Below are 16,375 nucleotides of genomic sequence, written 5' to 3'. Positions count from 1 at the left end.
CATACACCCTAACAAAACATGCACTAGCATATAAATCCGGGCCCTACTCATCACTAATCAGGATGCGTGTAGAGCGGGTCCAATAATCAAAATTTGTAGCAGAAAAAGAGTTGTATTTAATAATTAAGAATACGAAAACCATAGATACGATTTTACGTGATTTTATTCATTCTAGGCAAGCGTTAAATAGCAAGCCTGCCAGCAACACAGTCAGTCCGAATAATCCAAGTAGTATTGACACCTAGCCGATCCCACTGCTCAACTAAGGTATAGTATACCATAGCATAGTATAGCTTGACACCTGCCTTCTCGGAACTCGGCACTCTAAAGAGGATTTTTTTTTAAAGTCTTAAAGTTTATTTTGATACAAAACACGTAAAATAAAACTTATACTATTCTTAAATAAAGTGTTCTGATTATGAGACTGCCAGAAATTAGCTCCGGCTAACTCCCCGTAGGTGCGTCAAATCAGTGTATGTTCCCACTCACGTATTTGCATAAGTCGTCAACATCACAAGCACTTTATCCTCCCATGCTGGGTTTTGGTCTGGCCACTAGAGATACCCATTTTTCTCTGTGCTTCGAGACTATCTTCCAGTCCTCGATGCTGATTATCTAATATCCAGCGAAGTTTCAGTCTTCGGCACCGCATCAACCATCTGACCTATTCATGAACAAACCACCCTCGTAGAGATATGCTTAATAATAATAATAATAATGAGGCCACCCTCGGCCACATTTTCGTGCTTCAAGTCAAAGATGTTGAAAGATAACCATAGTATATAGGTACAGATGGAGACTTTCACATATCACCGACAATATGGGTTCACTATTAATTCTAATAAGACGTGAACAGACCCTGCCCTAGCAAGTTCGAGACCCGATTCAAAAATGTATGCGAGGCTCCTGGATATGGGGTGCGAATATTATTTTTCGCTCAAAAAATAGTTAGTGAATGTTGGTGAATGATAAGCCATAACGAATCCAAATGTTATACGTACTCCCTACGTCTCGTTAGTGCGTAGTATTCTTGAATATGGGTCTATTATTTGGTGTTCTTATGAGTTTCCTACAAGCCTTTTTTTGAGCGCGTCCAGAATTCTTCGATGTCTTTATTTTAATACATGACAATATCATGTATTGAAAGGACAATGGTTATAATATTATAACCATTGTCCTTTCAATAATTCGTCAGACGATTATTTTCCGATTGCCTTTCTACAAGGCACACTTACTTTTCACTCTCTTGAATCTCGTATGTCACTTCTGCTGTTAAGACATTTTTGCCTGTTATCGCAAGGGATGGTTTCCAATCCTGGAGTCTAAAGAATTTGAATTTACGTACGCTTGTCAATTATCTACCTGGTCGCAGCCATGACCTTTTCTGGGTCGGAACCGTTTTCTCGTGTCAAAGCCTATCAGCGTATCTATTCTATAGGTACACAAGACTACTAACGGCCGCTATCGGCGGCTATCGAGGGTAATTTTTCAAATTTTTGCATTGAAGTATTATAATTTTTACAATAAATTAGTTGTAATTGTTGCAATAAATGCTATGCTTGAACAGCACCTCTCTTGGCAACTTTTAGATCGAGATAGACAGTTTTGACTGTTTAGACGGTTAACTTATTGTAACAATTATAATATCTCAATACAATATAAATGATAAACTACTCTCGATAACAGCCGATAGCAGTCGTATGTATAGAATAAATGCGCAGGTACCATTAGCGAGGTGTGCAAGACTAACGAATGCGCCCCGCAAAGATTATAGACATTTTTAGTGATATACTGCATATTTTATTTTAGAATGTTTATTTTTCTGTACAAAATTGTTTATGTTTTTAATTTTTTCTTCTTCTCTCTTGTTAGGTAGGTATATTTTGTCATACTTAATGTAAATTTTATGAATTTTGATTTGTTATGTCCACAATGTTTTTTCCCTAAATAAATAAATAAACATATTTAGTTGCTCTCATTTGTCTAACAATGTGGTATTGTACAGCTGAACTCATTTATTTTGAATATATTTTTTGAGATGACATGTTGAGAATGCTTTAACCATTCAACGTGGTTGGATTCTATTGTAGATTGCCATGCATTGTAAACTTTTTACGATTAAATATGTAGGTACTTCGTACAGTCTATGCCCAATTGGGTCCAATCGCTCTACCATCAGGCCTGGACGTGAAATAGTTAGATAACTAAGCTACTTCATACCTACTCAATTAATTACTTATTACCAAGCAAGTAGCACTGAGGCGAATACTAAATCTTTCAACCATAAAATAATGTCTATTGAAAATATACATATAATAGTAAAAAAAGACAGCCCGGAACAGCGATACCGCAAATTTTCACTTTCATTTTTCACGTCTTATTTATTTGCGACAAGCTCGCGTACAATAATGCACAAAGTTGACCGATTGTAAAAACATTTTGTCGATCGAAATGATTGGAAAGCGAAACGAATCAAAATAAACTCAAATGATCGAGCAAGTCTTCGAATCAGTCTTTGAGCAATTTTCGGACAGTTAATACATCAAATCGGCGGGAAGTGCGCCGATAAATTTGAATTAAGAATGATTTTAAATTATAGTTTCTATGCGACGTTGTTCGTTATAGTTTTATCAGCTGAATTGAATGGCGTCGAGCAATATGAAAATGGCAGCTGTTCTAAAGGCGATATTGATGCGAAATCGAGTTGCACGGAGGATTCGGTTTGGACTGCGGAACATTTCAATAAGGGTGAGTTTTTAATTAAAATGTTATATGCTTTATGATCACGAATTCCCATTTAAATCCCACAACTAAATCTGTAAACACAGTCGTTAACTTGACTGTCAATCGAATGTACAATTACGTTGACAGCAGTGACGTACCTAAATATGATAACATTTGCATCGCGATGCTATTGATAACTATACCTACATATAGAACTACCTACTATTTACTACATTGTAATCTACCTAAATGTAGGAGAGCGGTCGATTTAGTAGAATGGTGTACCTATAGTGTTATGGCGAGGTATATATCTCTGATTATATTATGAAAACATATTTACGTAAGTAGTGTCAATCAAGTCAATAATATTGAACATTAAGTAGACGTTAAGTTTAGTCTATAATTATATATATACTTACATAATATTATTAAATATTACTTTATAGATTTTCTATAAGGATTCTCCCCATCTACAAAATCTATCGAGCGCGCGTCAATGATATAATATTGTAGTAAATACTTATGTCTACATGCAGAGATGCTGATGTTAAGTTAGCCTTTCTAAGACGTTCTAATAATAAGCATAATAATAAACAGTTTTCAAGTCATCTGTTTCGGCAGCGTAAACCGATTAAGTGTTGCTTACGAGGAGTGTGTCTATGCATTTGATCCTTAGATACCTACTATGTTTGACAGCCATCTAATTTCGTGTGACATAGCGCCAAAAGTGCGTTGTGGAAAAAGATTACAATTACACTAAATTACGAAACTTACATTAATACATATTTTGATTTTCGGCATCGACCCACATTGGACTTATGCATCGACCCTAAACAAATACATTGGCCACCACGTATACCGAATACGTTGAACTTGAACAACACATTATTAGATCATAAAATACAAAAGTCAAGGTTACTGAGTCTAATGATTAAATAATCAGGTTCAAATAATTTCGTATTGAAGATACATTAATTATAGCAAGCATGCGCGTACGTTATCTATATGAGATTTATTTGCCAGAGCTAGACTGTTATTTTAAAAAAATCCTGGCATTAATAATACAAGTTTTTTTAATAGAATGAATTATCATTGTTTAAAATATTCAGATGAAAAATCACACATAAACATATCAGTAAGTAGGTACTAGGTAGGTGTATCATAATATTACAAAATGTTACAATAACCAGCTTGTTAAAAGCGCCATGATTCAATGCTACCAATGTAGGTATAGATTATTATTTTGTCTACATATTATAAATACCAATTGAACTATACTAAAAATACTGTGGAATAGCCACCAATTATTGTATTACGATAGTTTATCAAATGAAATTTCAATGCGAATTGACCTACAGCTAATTATTTAATGTCCACCATTTTTAGGTTCACTGTAATATATATAACGTTTTAGTTTTTGGCTATATGTTTTTCTAGAATATGGGTTTCTTCACCATCTATCGGCTAAACATACTAATAAGGAAATATTCTCTATTTGATCCATAACATCCAATTAAATTTATATATCATATTGTTAACGAAACTGCCAATTCTATCTTACAGAATTACACTAAAAATAGGCAACACAAAATTAACTGTTATGTAAGTAAACGCTTAGTTTTGAATTTGAAAGTATAATTTACCCATTATTTTCAACCATTTTAGTTGATTTACCAATTTTCTTAATAAAAATAATACAATAAACCTCGTAGTGTATGTGAAAATATGTAAGTTCCTACACATTTGAAAAAATGAATATTTCAATAATGGTAATGCAAATATTTGAACTCAATTAATTTTAACTGAAGCCTGAGATATCTTACGGGCATTTCTACGTGATCAAATTATTTATCTTCTTTTTAAATTTGAAATTGATTTCATATATTAATTTATTAGATCAAAGTCCTGGCCACAATAATAATAAAATTATTCCCGCGTCACTGTGGCGACGCGCTTAAATTTGAAAATGGCGGCATTTCCGTATATCAGTTAGGGCTGCCTACAACTTAATTATTTTAGTTACCGATATACTAAAATATTGTATTGGCGGCTCGTTTGGCATAGCTTTTTTTAATATCTCATTTTTCTTATAAAGTTATATTTGTAGCGTATCTGCAGAATCAAAAAAGATTGTCCATTTTTTTTGTTGTAATTAATTCATCTAAATATTGTCGTTGCGTCTTCAAAATAGGCCGTGTGGTGGACACTTCATAAAATAAGTTGTATGCACCAAAAACATAAAAAAAATAATATAACGCTTCTCAAAAATCGCGTTTATGTTGATGTTAACTTAATTTGTTTGAATAAAAAGAACCATACGACTTTTCCGCCTTTGAATCGGAAATATGCAAACAAACATCATGCACGGCGTTTTTTGTCGCTCCTGTATAGTTTTGCAACAAAGGACATGTATATTAGATTTAGAAGGTATAAAGACAATATATAAAGGAATGTTTATAATATTGACCAATTAAAGCCAGACAATAGGTAATTAAAACAATTTTCATTAGGTATTAAATTTGATCTCAAAAAGATCTTCATATCAATATAAATACGTAAACATATTATAGCAGTGAAGTTTTCTCCGTCTTAAAAATAATTGATATTGTCTGGGTTTGAATAACCTATAATAATAAGTAGTTAAACAATTGTATGCATCTACATTCTACATAATCAATATCATGCATTATTGCAATACCTTATCCATTAAAGTCGCCTAATAAAAATGAGCATTTCATATTTTTGTTTTATATTTTGTAAAATATAGGTGAATTATCATAATTCAGAATAAATGCTCTAATTGTCTAAGAATAATTCCAAACTTCACACAAACGCATCAATCGTATTATATTATTAAAAATAAGATACGGTCGTTTCCGGTATTTTAGTCTGGTTTGGTCGAGTTTGGGCTTGTGGAAAAAGAATTTAACCAGAAAATGTGCTTTGTGCATGCGCCTATCTATACCGCTTGATATATTATAAAACCTATATATCTGAATAATATCACAGGTACACAGTATTAAGATGAAAATTAACATTATGATGTGAATATTTCCAAATATTATGAAAATATTAAATAATATATTATTTTTTTCGCAAATAAATGAAATTTAATTATTATAAGGAGCGACAACAAAAGTACTCGAAGGGAAAATATAAGAGACATGTAGCATAAGAAGACGAATTTCCTAGTTGACTGGAAACTGAATACAATGCAGCAATTTCGATCATTTTTCAGAGCTGCTGCTCCTAAAATGATGCTGGGTTATATGTTTATAATAATATTTTGACAACCCTATCACAATGTCTCCCTAGTAGGAATACCAGACTTAAAAACTATTTTTTGAGATTATAAAAATATTATTAATTGAGCAATGTTAAATATACACAGTATTTTAGATATATTAGTTCATATATTTACATAAATTAAATGCTATTTTTTTGTATAAAACAGTGATATTATATGACGAATGACAATAAATGGGATAATGTATGTTTCTGTACTGGCAGTCCTAATAAACGACTTGAAGTTAGCTGCGGTCGCGCTCGAGATGTCAGTTCGCTGTCAAATTATTATGGTGTTTCGGTTTCTTTCTCAGTGACGAACTGTGGTGATGATATTGTGTTGTCCCAGAGTAGTCCTGCTAAACAATAATTAAAAATGTGGAAAACATTTGTAGTTATTAATTTTTTAATTGTGCTTCTGGGAATTTCTGTCTCGGCGGAAGGAAAATATGGTAAATATTAATTTATGATCACTAACTTTTCGGTTTTGGGTGGGTTCCCACAGGAACATATTATTATTGTATTTAATCAAAAAATAAATAGGTAACTACATGGTTTTTGTACAAGTATGTCTCTAATTTTACGTATACTTACCAAATTGTCGTTTCTATTACTAACATTCGTCAATTAAAACAATTTCCTATATTTACATTTTATTGTTATTGTGTTTATTATTTTGATGTTTTTTTTTTTATTAAGTTAGCTATTTTTCAAAAGTCAACTGTCCCATCAATTCGCGGTATATTACAACTATATTTTTAACTATATTTAACTATCAACTATAGTTTATTAAAAGTATATAGGTATTACCCAGTTGTTTTGTAGTTATTATTTATTCACACAAAAACGGTTATCATTGATAGATGTATCTATGTACATAAGAATAGTTTATCATATACCAACTACAACGTACATACTTATAATAAATTCACATATCGTCTTTGTTCTGGCAGAACACACTAACTGGAGAATACTAGTTTTGAGTAATTTGACATTGAAGTTGTTAACATGTTTGAAATGGTCTATCATGTGATTTTATTAAGTAATCGTAAAAAAGGATGACTTTAAAATAAAGAGTGTTTACTTATTAAGAAGGTTTCCAGACGGTAAAGTTTGAAATAAGGAACATTTTGGTATAACTAACTCAATATGTAATTTTTTCGAATTGGTGTCTTCTGCCAGAACAGTGACGATATTATCATCATTATATTCCGACACTAAATAATAAAGAAAATTTAAAAAAAAATCTCTGCTTAGCATTATAAATAATAGGTCTTCAAAAAAACAAATTTGTTGGTGTTTGGAACTCGCGAATGAATATTGTTTACAATATTATTATTCATATCTATTTTACGAGAGTTGTCTAAGTAAATATGATGTAATATAATAGATTTATTCAACTGGGATTTGAGCCCGGTAGCTTCGTAACAGTATTTGTAATAAATTACTAGTTTAAATCTCCACGTGAAGTACTAAATTATTTATTTTGAAGCAGAAAGAGCACAGGGAGATCGTCATCCGGAAGTAGATTGGCGGTTACAAAATTAATCCAATTTGTCACAAAATTAATAAATAATCGTCTCAATACAAAGTTAATAACTAGTATTTAGTTAAAGTAATTATGCCGCAGAGGTGGACACGAGCTTTTATATATTTTTTTTACGAAAACAGTTTATTATTCTGTAGACAATTATAATAAAATACCCTTTCTGTCGGCGCATCGGCTTTTCGATCCAATAATCGTTATTTGAAAGTTTGAAATTTTCATACATTTTGATACACCATTATCATAGGGTTTGGTTTGGTTAGGTTTGGTTTGGTCTAAAAAGAAAGTTGTAAAATCTCATGTCCACCTCTGCGGCTCATTTACCTTAGTTAATATTGTTATGTAACAAACACAATATCAATGATCTCCTTAATTTTTTATGACTTAGGTAAGTATAATGATTTTATTACAATTATTGTGAAATTTTAATTAAAGGAATGCTTCTGTTTTAAGAATGTTTTTATAATTTTGGGATAAAGGTCCAGTGACCTGATTTAAGATGGACAACCTATCATTGATTTATACAAGGTTGGAAAGCAATGTTTTGCATACATAAAGTAATAAAATGTTTATTTTTATTAATTTTATTTCATAATCGAAATAATAATATTTGTAATTGTCTTATAATATATATTAAGTATGTATTTGGTTCAATTTTCGAGAGTAAAATGGAATACATTATGAACTATGCAATCTTAGGTCAGATGCGACGTTTTTTTTCTATAAAAATAATAAAGTTTTGTCGTTTAATCGGCAACAACATAAGTATTAAAATATTCGAGTTTAATAATATTATAATTTCCGCTTGATTCAGATATTGTTTTGCCAGTCCTTCGGAATACTGACACGGTTCCTTATCTCCAAAGAGACTGCTGATGACCCCTAATGAACTATATTTTAAAAATATATACATCCTAATATATTTAGTCAAAATTCGCAATTAATTATTATCCGTGTCGTATATATATACACATTATTATTGCATAGTCTTATCGATTTAATAATATAATTGACCTACTGCAAATGCTCCATTAATATTTTCTCTTATTTTATTATAAATAGGTGGTTTAATACTTCAATAGGTACACGTCGGTTATGGGGAATACAGCGGCAAACACATTTTGAAAATATATCATATACCGGATTATTTGTTATAACCCAACCTCACAAATAATCCAGTATATCAGCTATTTTCAAAATCTGTTTGCCGATGTATTCCCCATAACCGATTTGTACCCTTCAATATACTAATATGTATATCTAAATCTAGTATAATAATCTAGCTTTATTATGAAAAGTTTTTAGTTATTTGCGTTGTCGAAAAACGCTAGATTAACGCCATACGCTAGATGCAAATTTTGCAAGCTGCCTAAAAGAATCCTAGATCTGGCAAAAAAACGGTAAGTTTGCAATGCTGCTTATAGATGCAGTTTTTGTATATTTTTTAGAATGATTCTAAATCTTTCTTCTAGATTTATTATTTTTAATCGCAAATATCTGTAACTGCCCCCATTTGTCTTGACTAGACATAATATCTGCATACACAATTTATTTAGCATACAATTTTGTGTTCGTAATCTTTTGCCACTACACAAATGTACGTTAAGTTAATTGTTTAAAAGTTTTGAAACTCAAAGCGCTTCTACACTTGCAAATGTTGCTTTCAAATTAAATGTAGTTTCAACAGTCCACATCGTACGCTTTGGCTTCTTTCAACAAACATTCATTCAAAACATCATTCAACAATACCACGCTTCGCTATTTCCGATGAATAAGTAAAAAAAAATCGCAAAATATAGTCACACTTTTTTTAGACGTGAATTTGATCTTAATACTATACGCCCATATATATTTCCGATATAACAGCTCACAGCAAACTGTGATACGGACAACTGCATACGTACCTACATAATATTTTCGGACTGTTAACAAAGTGAACCAACAGCCTTCTCTAAATAGTCTAGGGTCGGTCACACTGGTCATAGCGGAGACGGAAAAAAATTGCACTTCCGTTGATTTCAGTGATTTCTGCATTGATATGACGTGGCATATTCCATATCAATAGTCAATACATATTGTGTTTCAGAAAATAGAAACAGGAGACGTTTCGTTTATTTACATTTCCACAGTTTGGTCCTTTCGTTTTCGACAACGCAACAGAATCGTGAAGTAACTCTTTTATAATTTTATTTTAGCATCAGTCATCAATAGTTTTTTTTTTATATAATAAGTACATCATGGCCCCCACATCTTGAAGCGGGCCCCAAGGCCAGTATTTTTGGCGGACCCCCTACCTATTGCTAGGACTAAATATAGTATAACGGCTTACAGTAGCGTTTTCCAAAAATGGTGTTCCAGGTAAAATGAAGGGTATTCTTCCGTGTATTTTTTAACGATTTTTTGTGTTTTTAATAAATCCACTTAAAGTTGTCGAGTATCCAATAATCAAAAATTGGATTGCAAAACCACGTGTTTTAAAATGTTAAAACCTCCAGAATGAAATAGTGCCACAGTCGACTTTTTTACTATTAGAGCAAATCTGTAAAGTGTGTGTTTATCTCACTTATCTGGTCGATCCGCCACGTCGGGGCCCCCTTGAACCCGGGCTCCCAGACTAGATCCCTATCTGCACCCCCCTTGTGGGGGCCATGAAGTACATATATTATCAGGGATGTCGAGTTAATGTAAGTAGTTCATGCATTAAATGGGGCGGTAGATTCTAAGAGGCAGTAAACGAAGGAACCTATGTGAATATTACAATTTTTGAGGGTAGGTTTCGTGGAAATAAGTTGTCTTTTTGGGTACGACGCTGACAGGTTACGCACGCTCTAAATATCAGTAGAGGTACCTACCTAAATAATGTCGAAATTAAAAAAAATATTGAATTTGTCCATTTTAAGATAACTGAGAAGAAATATCAGAATATGTACCTACGTAGGACAGAGGACGGTATTCTATGTATTTGCTTTTGATATATTATGTGTAATCGTAACCTAACTTAACCTTAGAGGGGTATATTTTCAAAGTGAACTTATTCCACTACTTGACGAAAATGAGTTTTGAATGCCAGAATTTAAAGGATAAAACTTTGAACAAGAATTTTTTGTGTAGAAGGACCAAATTGATTCAATCCAGTAGAAGAATCAACTTCAAAATCGTTGTTAGTTACAAAAGTAACTTAATCCAATACCAAAAACACAATAAAATTATGTAACATCAACACCGTAAACAGTTTTTGGGTGTTTGCCAAAAATTTGTTGAAGTGGAATAAGTTCACTTTGAAAAAAATACATCCCTCAATTTATGGAACATAGAGCTGCCTATTCGCTAGATTTCAGATTAAAAGGTTGCACTTAAATAAATTCTCATACTACGGATATAAGAGAAATAAATAACATTATTCATATATTATTGTATTTAGGAGGTATAAAACGACTGCACGTGCTAAATTTATTTCAGAGGATGTAGATATGCATAATATATGAAAACTTCATAAAGTTATTGCAATTCGGTGAAATGACTCAATGGAAACAATTATATAAATAACTTGGTATATTTAATATTCGTACTTACTTATTAGTCTTATTACATTTTGTTTGGTTGACTTTTGCAGTGGAAATGTCATAATGTAAAATCATCAAAATTACGTCATGCATATTCCAGATCTCATGTCGTTCTCATTCCCCGCATTTAATGATACGCACTCCGATCCAGTGGCGGATTATTCTACAGCCGCGGGAAGGGGCCTCAATTCCTACAGAAAACCTTAGAATGTATTATTATATGTATTTATAAATTTAGTAAAAATTTCGACTCCGAGCAACTTAGTCTATACCTACGTATTTTACACTAGCAATTGAAAATAATAGAACGAAGAGAGAGAGAGAGAGAGAGAGAGAGAGAGAGAGAGAAGGTGATATATAATTGGCTAAAAGAAATAATTGTATATACATAATTTTGAAAACAATTTTGAGAAAATATATTATAACCAACAGAAAAAATCTTTTTTGAAAAAAGCAAGCCACCCAGCAGGATCGAACCTGCATCTCTCGGGTTTTCGCCCATGCATTATACACCACCATGTGCTATAGGCGTCATACTTGATTGCGACAAATTTTAACTAATAAATGACTCCTAATACTCTCTGAAGCGCTTTCCAAATTGAATTACTATTGGGGATCGGCTTTTGTATTTAAAAAAAGATTTTTTCTATTGGTTATAATATATTTTCTCAGAAGTGTTCTCAAAATTATGTATGTTCAATAATTAGAAATCTCTTAAATCTTCTGAATTATTCGTTGAATAAAAAAAATAGTTAATTAAAAAGTAATAATGTTAGAAATTTGTCCAGATAAAACCTTCTGTAGTTTATCTATAAGTTCCAGTTTGACATAAGTGCTATTATAGTATAATATAACATCAGAGCAAGCTAAGGATATAAATTATATATTTAAAATTTCAAATTACCTGCTTACGTAAAGTAAATAAAGCTTCTATGCCCAAATAAATTCGCAATGGATATATTTAATATTATCTGAGCTGAAACTACAGTGCCAGCAGCGTTTTTTGGTCCTTGATTTAAAATTCATTTAACTGTGGAATCGAGGAGGTTCTAACTAACATTCGATTGGGAGAGATTAATCTGCAGTATGATGACACGCTAAAAGCTTCTATAAATGTCGGTCAAGCTACGACTATGCTCTACTAAGAATCACCTATTCGGGGAAGTATGTCTATGTATTTGGTAGTACCCTGTGTGAAAAGACATTTTCATAGATGAATTACTCGCTGGTACGTTAAATCGCAACAGCATTAACGAATATTTTAAACCAATCTAATGAAGTGAGTACTAACTAACTTTGAACCCCAATTTGGTTCCAAAAAACAGTTCCATCTTCAATAGATCAGTGAAAATTGTTTTACGTCTCGTTATTTAATTATGTCTACACGAATATCCTCGAGTTTTCCTCTTAGCCTGCAGAGCCTAAAATATTTACTATTTGGTCCTTTACAAGAAAGATGCCGCTGGGCCGACTGAATAGTTAGCCCGGTCGCACATATACAATCTCTCGACTGAGATATTCTTTGAATCAATACGGGCGTAATGTAGCAACTCCTTCCGTGCGCACATATTAGACCATGCCGGGACAGTGTCATTTTGCGGTTAGCGGAACTGAATGAAAAACAAGCTTTGCACATGCGCCGACGCGATATTTGGCTATTCTACTGCGCCCCGTGTCTAGTTAAATTTGTTACACCCGACAAGCGTAATAATATGTATTTTTTACCTAAAATGTCGCACCGAGGCTATCTGATGTATTTTGTAAATGATAAAAAAATCACAGCGACGTTTGCAGCCGAGACGAGTTTCTATGTGCGACCGGGCTTATATTCTTCCTAAGTGGCAACGTAATTCACAGTGTCGTGAAGAATGGAATCAGAATAGATTGATTCAGACTGATTATGATCAATATAAAAGTATTTATTTTGATTCATGACGTGCGAAGTGTTTTCGGAGAAGAAAAGAAAATTCTAACCAGACATGTGGAGTAATTTAATACAAGATGAGCCTTCAGCCTGTGATCCTTTTGTAGTGTTAATATTTCTGTATATACATTTGAGCACAGAACAGATTAATAAATATAATATACTATATCCCAATACTATACTATACTATACGTCCAATAGTGTGTATTGCAACCTTAAAATACATCAATATTGAATGAGCGTGAGCGCATACACCGAAAGCAGTAAAGTTGTCAGAACGAAGGACAAACTTAGAATGATGTATTCTTGAAATGACGTATTTAAGTTTATCTCATATTCTTCCACACTCAAGATCGGTTGCCTGTTACTCCACACATTTTAGGTATTTCAGTTCCCATTATTTCTGAGTTCCCTACCGTTGAGCCTAAATATCAGTTTGCATCTGTTTGCCTTAATTCGCCACTGATCCGACCGCACAATAAGTCTATTTTTAGTTAAATACCACTAACTTCATAATAATATATAATTTTCTCAGTATTACTCCAATGTTTTGCGACTTTTTATTTTCCTCCTCTCTACTTCTTGATCCATAAGACTATAGCGGTTTCCGAAAAAAATGTCACCACTCAATTCAGTGTTGCCAACCGTACTATAATTATAGTACAATACTATAATTTTTAATCTGCGAAAAATGTAAAATACTATTATTTTGGGTAAATATACCAAAAATACTATAATTTTGAAGGATTCTAGACGAAAAATGTTCCTGTACTATAGTTTTTTTCAGAAATAATATAATTTTTACCCTTTGGTACTATAATCAACATAGAAAATTATAGCAACACTGTCACTCATGATAGTTGAGCGCAGAGGAAAAACTAAGTTATAGTTATAAAAGGGGTTACGTGGCATAAAAAGGGGGTGTCACTAGGTACATATATTTACGAAGATTTTTTTGTTATCTTGAGAATTAAAATTTATAACCGTATGCACAGTTTTGACTTGAAATTGTTACGCCCATTCTATTAATCGTGTTTACTGTTATACTCGTAACATAATTTAGCACCTGCTGCGTTCCGAATCGTGTTGTCAACTAAGCATATTAATTTTATCTAAGTAATACATAAGTATCCAAAACAAAACAGTTATAATAATATTTTAATTTCTTCATAATGCGTCCGTAACCATGACTGAAAACTCTGCAGTTCGCTAAGTAGTTGCCACCTCTTTAAGTACGGTTATTTGAGTTATTTCAGTACACGAAATGCACTCCGCTGGAAAATGATTTTCTTTGGTTACTACACAGGTACATAGTATTTTGTCGTGTTGGGTCTTTCACCTTTTGAAAATCGGTCATGCTAAACTGTGCTGGATTCGATTTATTGTACCGATTATTTACGGAAATTTTGTAACTAAATGTAAACCATTTACTTTCTTACTTATCATTAGAATGTTTCTATTTTTTGTTGTTGCACAATTTATTGAATAAATAACTTATCGTATTACGTTATTTAACTTAAATATCCCACTTTCTTATCTGACTACAATTATTCTGCCATTTGACCGCTTTTCAACCAATTACCGTGTATCGAGAGAGTTGAAATTTGGTAGAATGCCATAACAAGGACAGCTGGGCGCCAGGACAATTAGGCGCCGCACTGTTGAATGAAGTAAATAGGCATTCGTTACGATTTTATACAGAATGTTAATTGAGTTTAGTTAATAATTTTAATCAGTTTCTATCTACTACTTAGTAGCTTTAATTCACTTTGCTCTTAACATAATGATTTTTTATTGCGGATTGAGAATTATTATGCCCAAGGTTTTATATACTTAACAATAAAAGAACTCTTTTCTAGTTGGAACTTAAACATATGCACAATTAATTCATTATTTACGTGTACATATTTAAATTCTCATCAAGTAAGTATTTATATTAGGTACATGTATTTCACGAGCGTCTATTCATTTGATTGCGTGGCGCCCAGTTGTCCTGGTGCCGAATTGTCTTAGACCCGCCATAACATGATTATACAAAGTATTAAAAATTTCGAGTGATCCGATGTTTCAATTTTCAAGTTCTTATACGCTTTCCCAGAAGCCTGAAACTTTGACCACAACATTAGAATTGAATGCAAGAATCCATGACGTTAATACTTGTACTGAATGTGTATCATAATGGAGTTATTATAACCTAAAACTTTTCTTTAATCATTTTAGCATTTATTGAAATATATAATAATGGACCTAGAGATAATAAAACCAGTATATTATCGTATAGCATGGTAAATATTATATGTCACAACATTTGTTAACCTCATATTACATAAGTAGATTCTCAGGCCCCCGATCCTAAAAGACACTTATGTTGTTCTTTGGAGTCGTGATCGAATTGGAACAATTTCTATTTTTGGCACGATCGTGTTGAAGATTACCGAGAACGTACGAAAATATCCGAATTAATCTTGAGGTTCCACGAGTGGCCGCGCGAGCGTGTCCTCCCATGCGTTTGACATAACACAAATTTGACGTTTACATAATGACGGCTGCCTGACTGTATTCATTATTTTAACAGACAATAATAAAATAACACAAAACAAAAATAATACTATAGAAAATACAATCAGCAGCTCGTTACTTGTCTAAATTTCTTTTGTTGCTGTACTCATGATTCTTAACACTAGCAACTGAGAATATTATTTGTATTAATAATATTATGAACCAATCAAACGATTGCGTTCACAGTTGTGTCGTTCCGTTTAATTTATATTTTAAAGTCGACAATTATTGCGAGTATGCTGGTGTTATAGGCCTTTACAAGATTTCGAGTCAATTACCAACCCATATAAGTACTTAAAAAGGTTTACCATACACAGAACTAAATACTGCTTCATCAAATATAGGTACAATGCGCGTGTTGAAAAGAGAATAATGTGAAATAATTACAAGATAAAAATAACTTTTTATATAAGCACGTTTTTAAATTTTCTGTTTTAAACTTGATAATTCTATGTATTAATAAATACTTTTTTTTGTACTTGATAGAAATACTGAATAAATATTATAGAATACTGAGATGTTATTTTGACATTTCAGTATACAACGCACCTATATATTGATAATTTAGTTGCTAGGACCCCATTAGCAACCAATAATAGTGTTTTACTTTTTACGATTTTTTTTCGAAATAACTTTCCATACAAAACAGAATTAACTGAAAATGAATTCAATTCTGCTTAAAGATGGCTAAAAGTATTAAAATAATGCACTGTCGTCGTGTTCTGATATTATTCTAAAAGTTTCAAATGTCTAGCTAGTCGGGAAGTTAGTTAA

At 32.2% G+C, this 16,375-nt stretch overlaps 1 protein-coding gene across 2 annotated transcripts in view; it reads left to right on the top strand.

Moving 5' to 3' along the window:
- The first annotated feature begins 2,510 nt into the window (after positions 1 to 2,510).
- The window catches only part of Plod (procollagen lysyl hydroxylase), a 72,987-nt gene continuing 59,122 nt past the window's right edge, over positions 2,511 to 16,375 (top strand). Inside the window, exon 1 of one of the 2 annotated variants that reach the window (XM_085944537.1) lies at positions 2,511 to 2,748. In XM_085944537.1, the coding sequence (XP_085800663.1) occupies positions 2,583 to 2,748 (166 nt within the window). In that variant the 5' untranslated portion in view covers positions 2,511 to 2,582. Of the gene's footprint in view, positions 2,749 to 6,321; positions 6,462 to 16,375 lie in introns of those variants that run through there. The other variant, XM_085944546.1, reaches the window with a different exon arrangement.

Source organism: Rhyacophila brunnea, unplaced genomic scaffold, assembly GCF_057557595.1.
Source record: "Rhyacophila brunnea isolate RB1 unplaced genomic scaffold, BYU_Rbru_1.0 scaffold_1, whole genome shotgun sequence".
Taxonomy (NCBI): Eukaryota; Metazoa; Arthropoda; class Insecta; order Trichoptera; family Rhyacophilidae; genus Rhyacophila; species Rhyacophila brunnea.
Note: the sequence above shows the minus strand (reverse complement) of the source record. Positions and strands in the feature narration are given on the sequence as shown.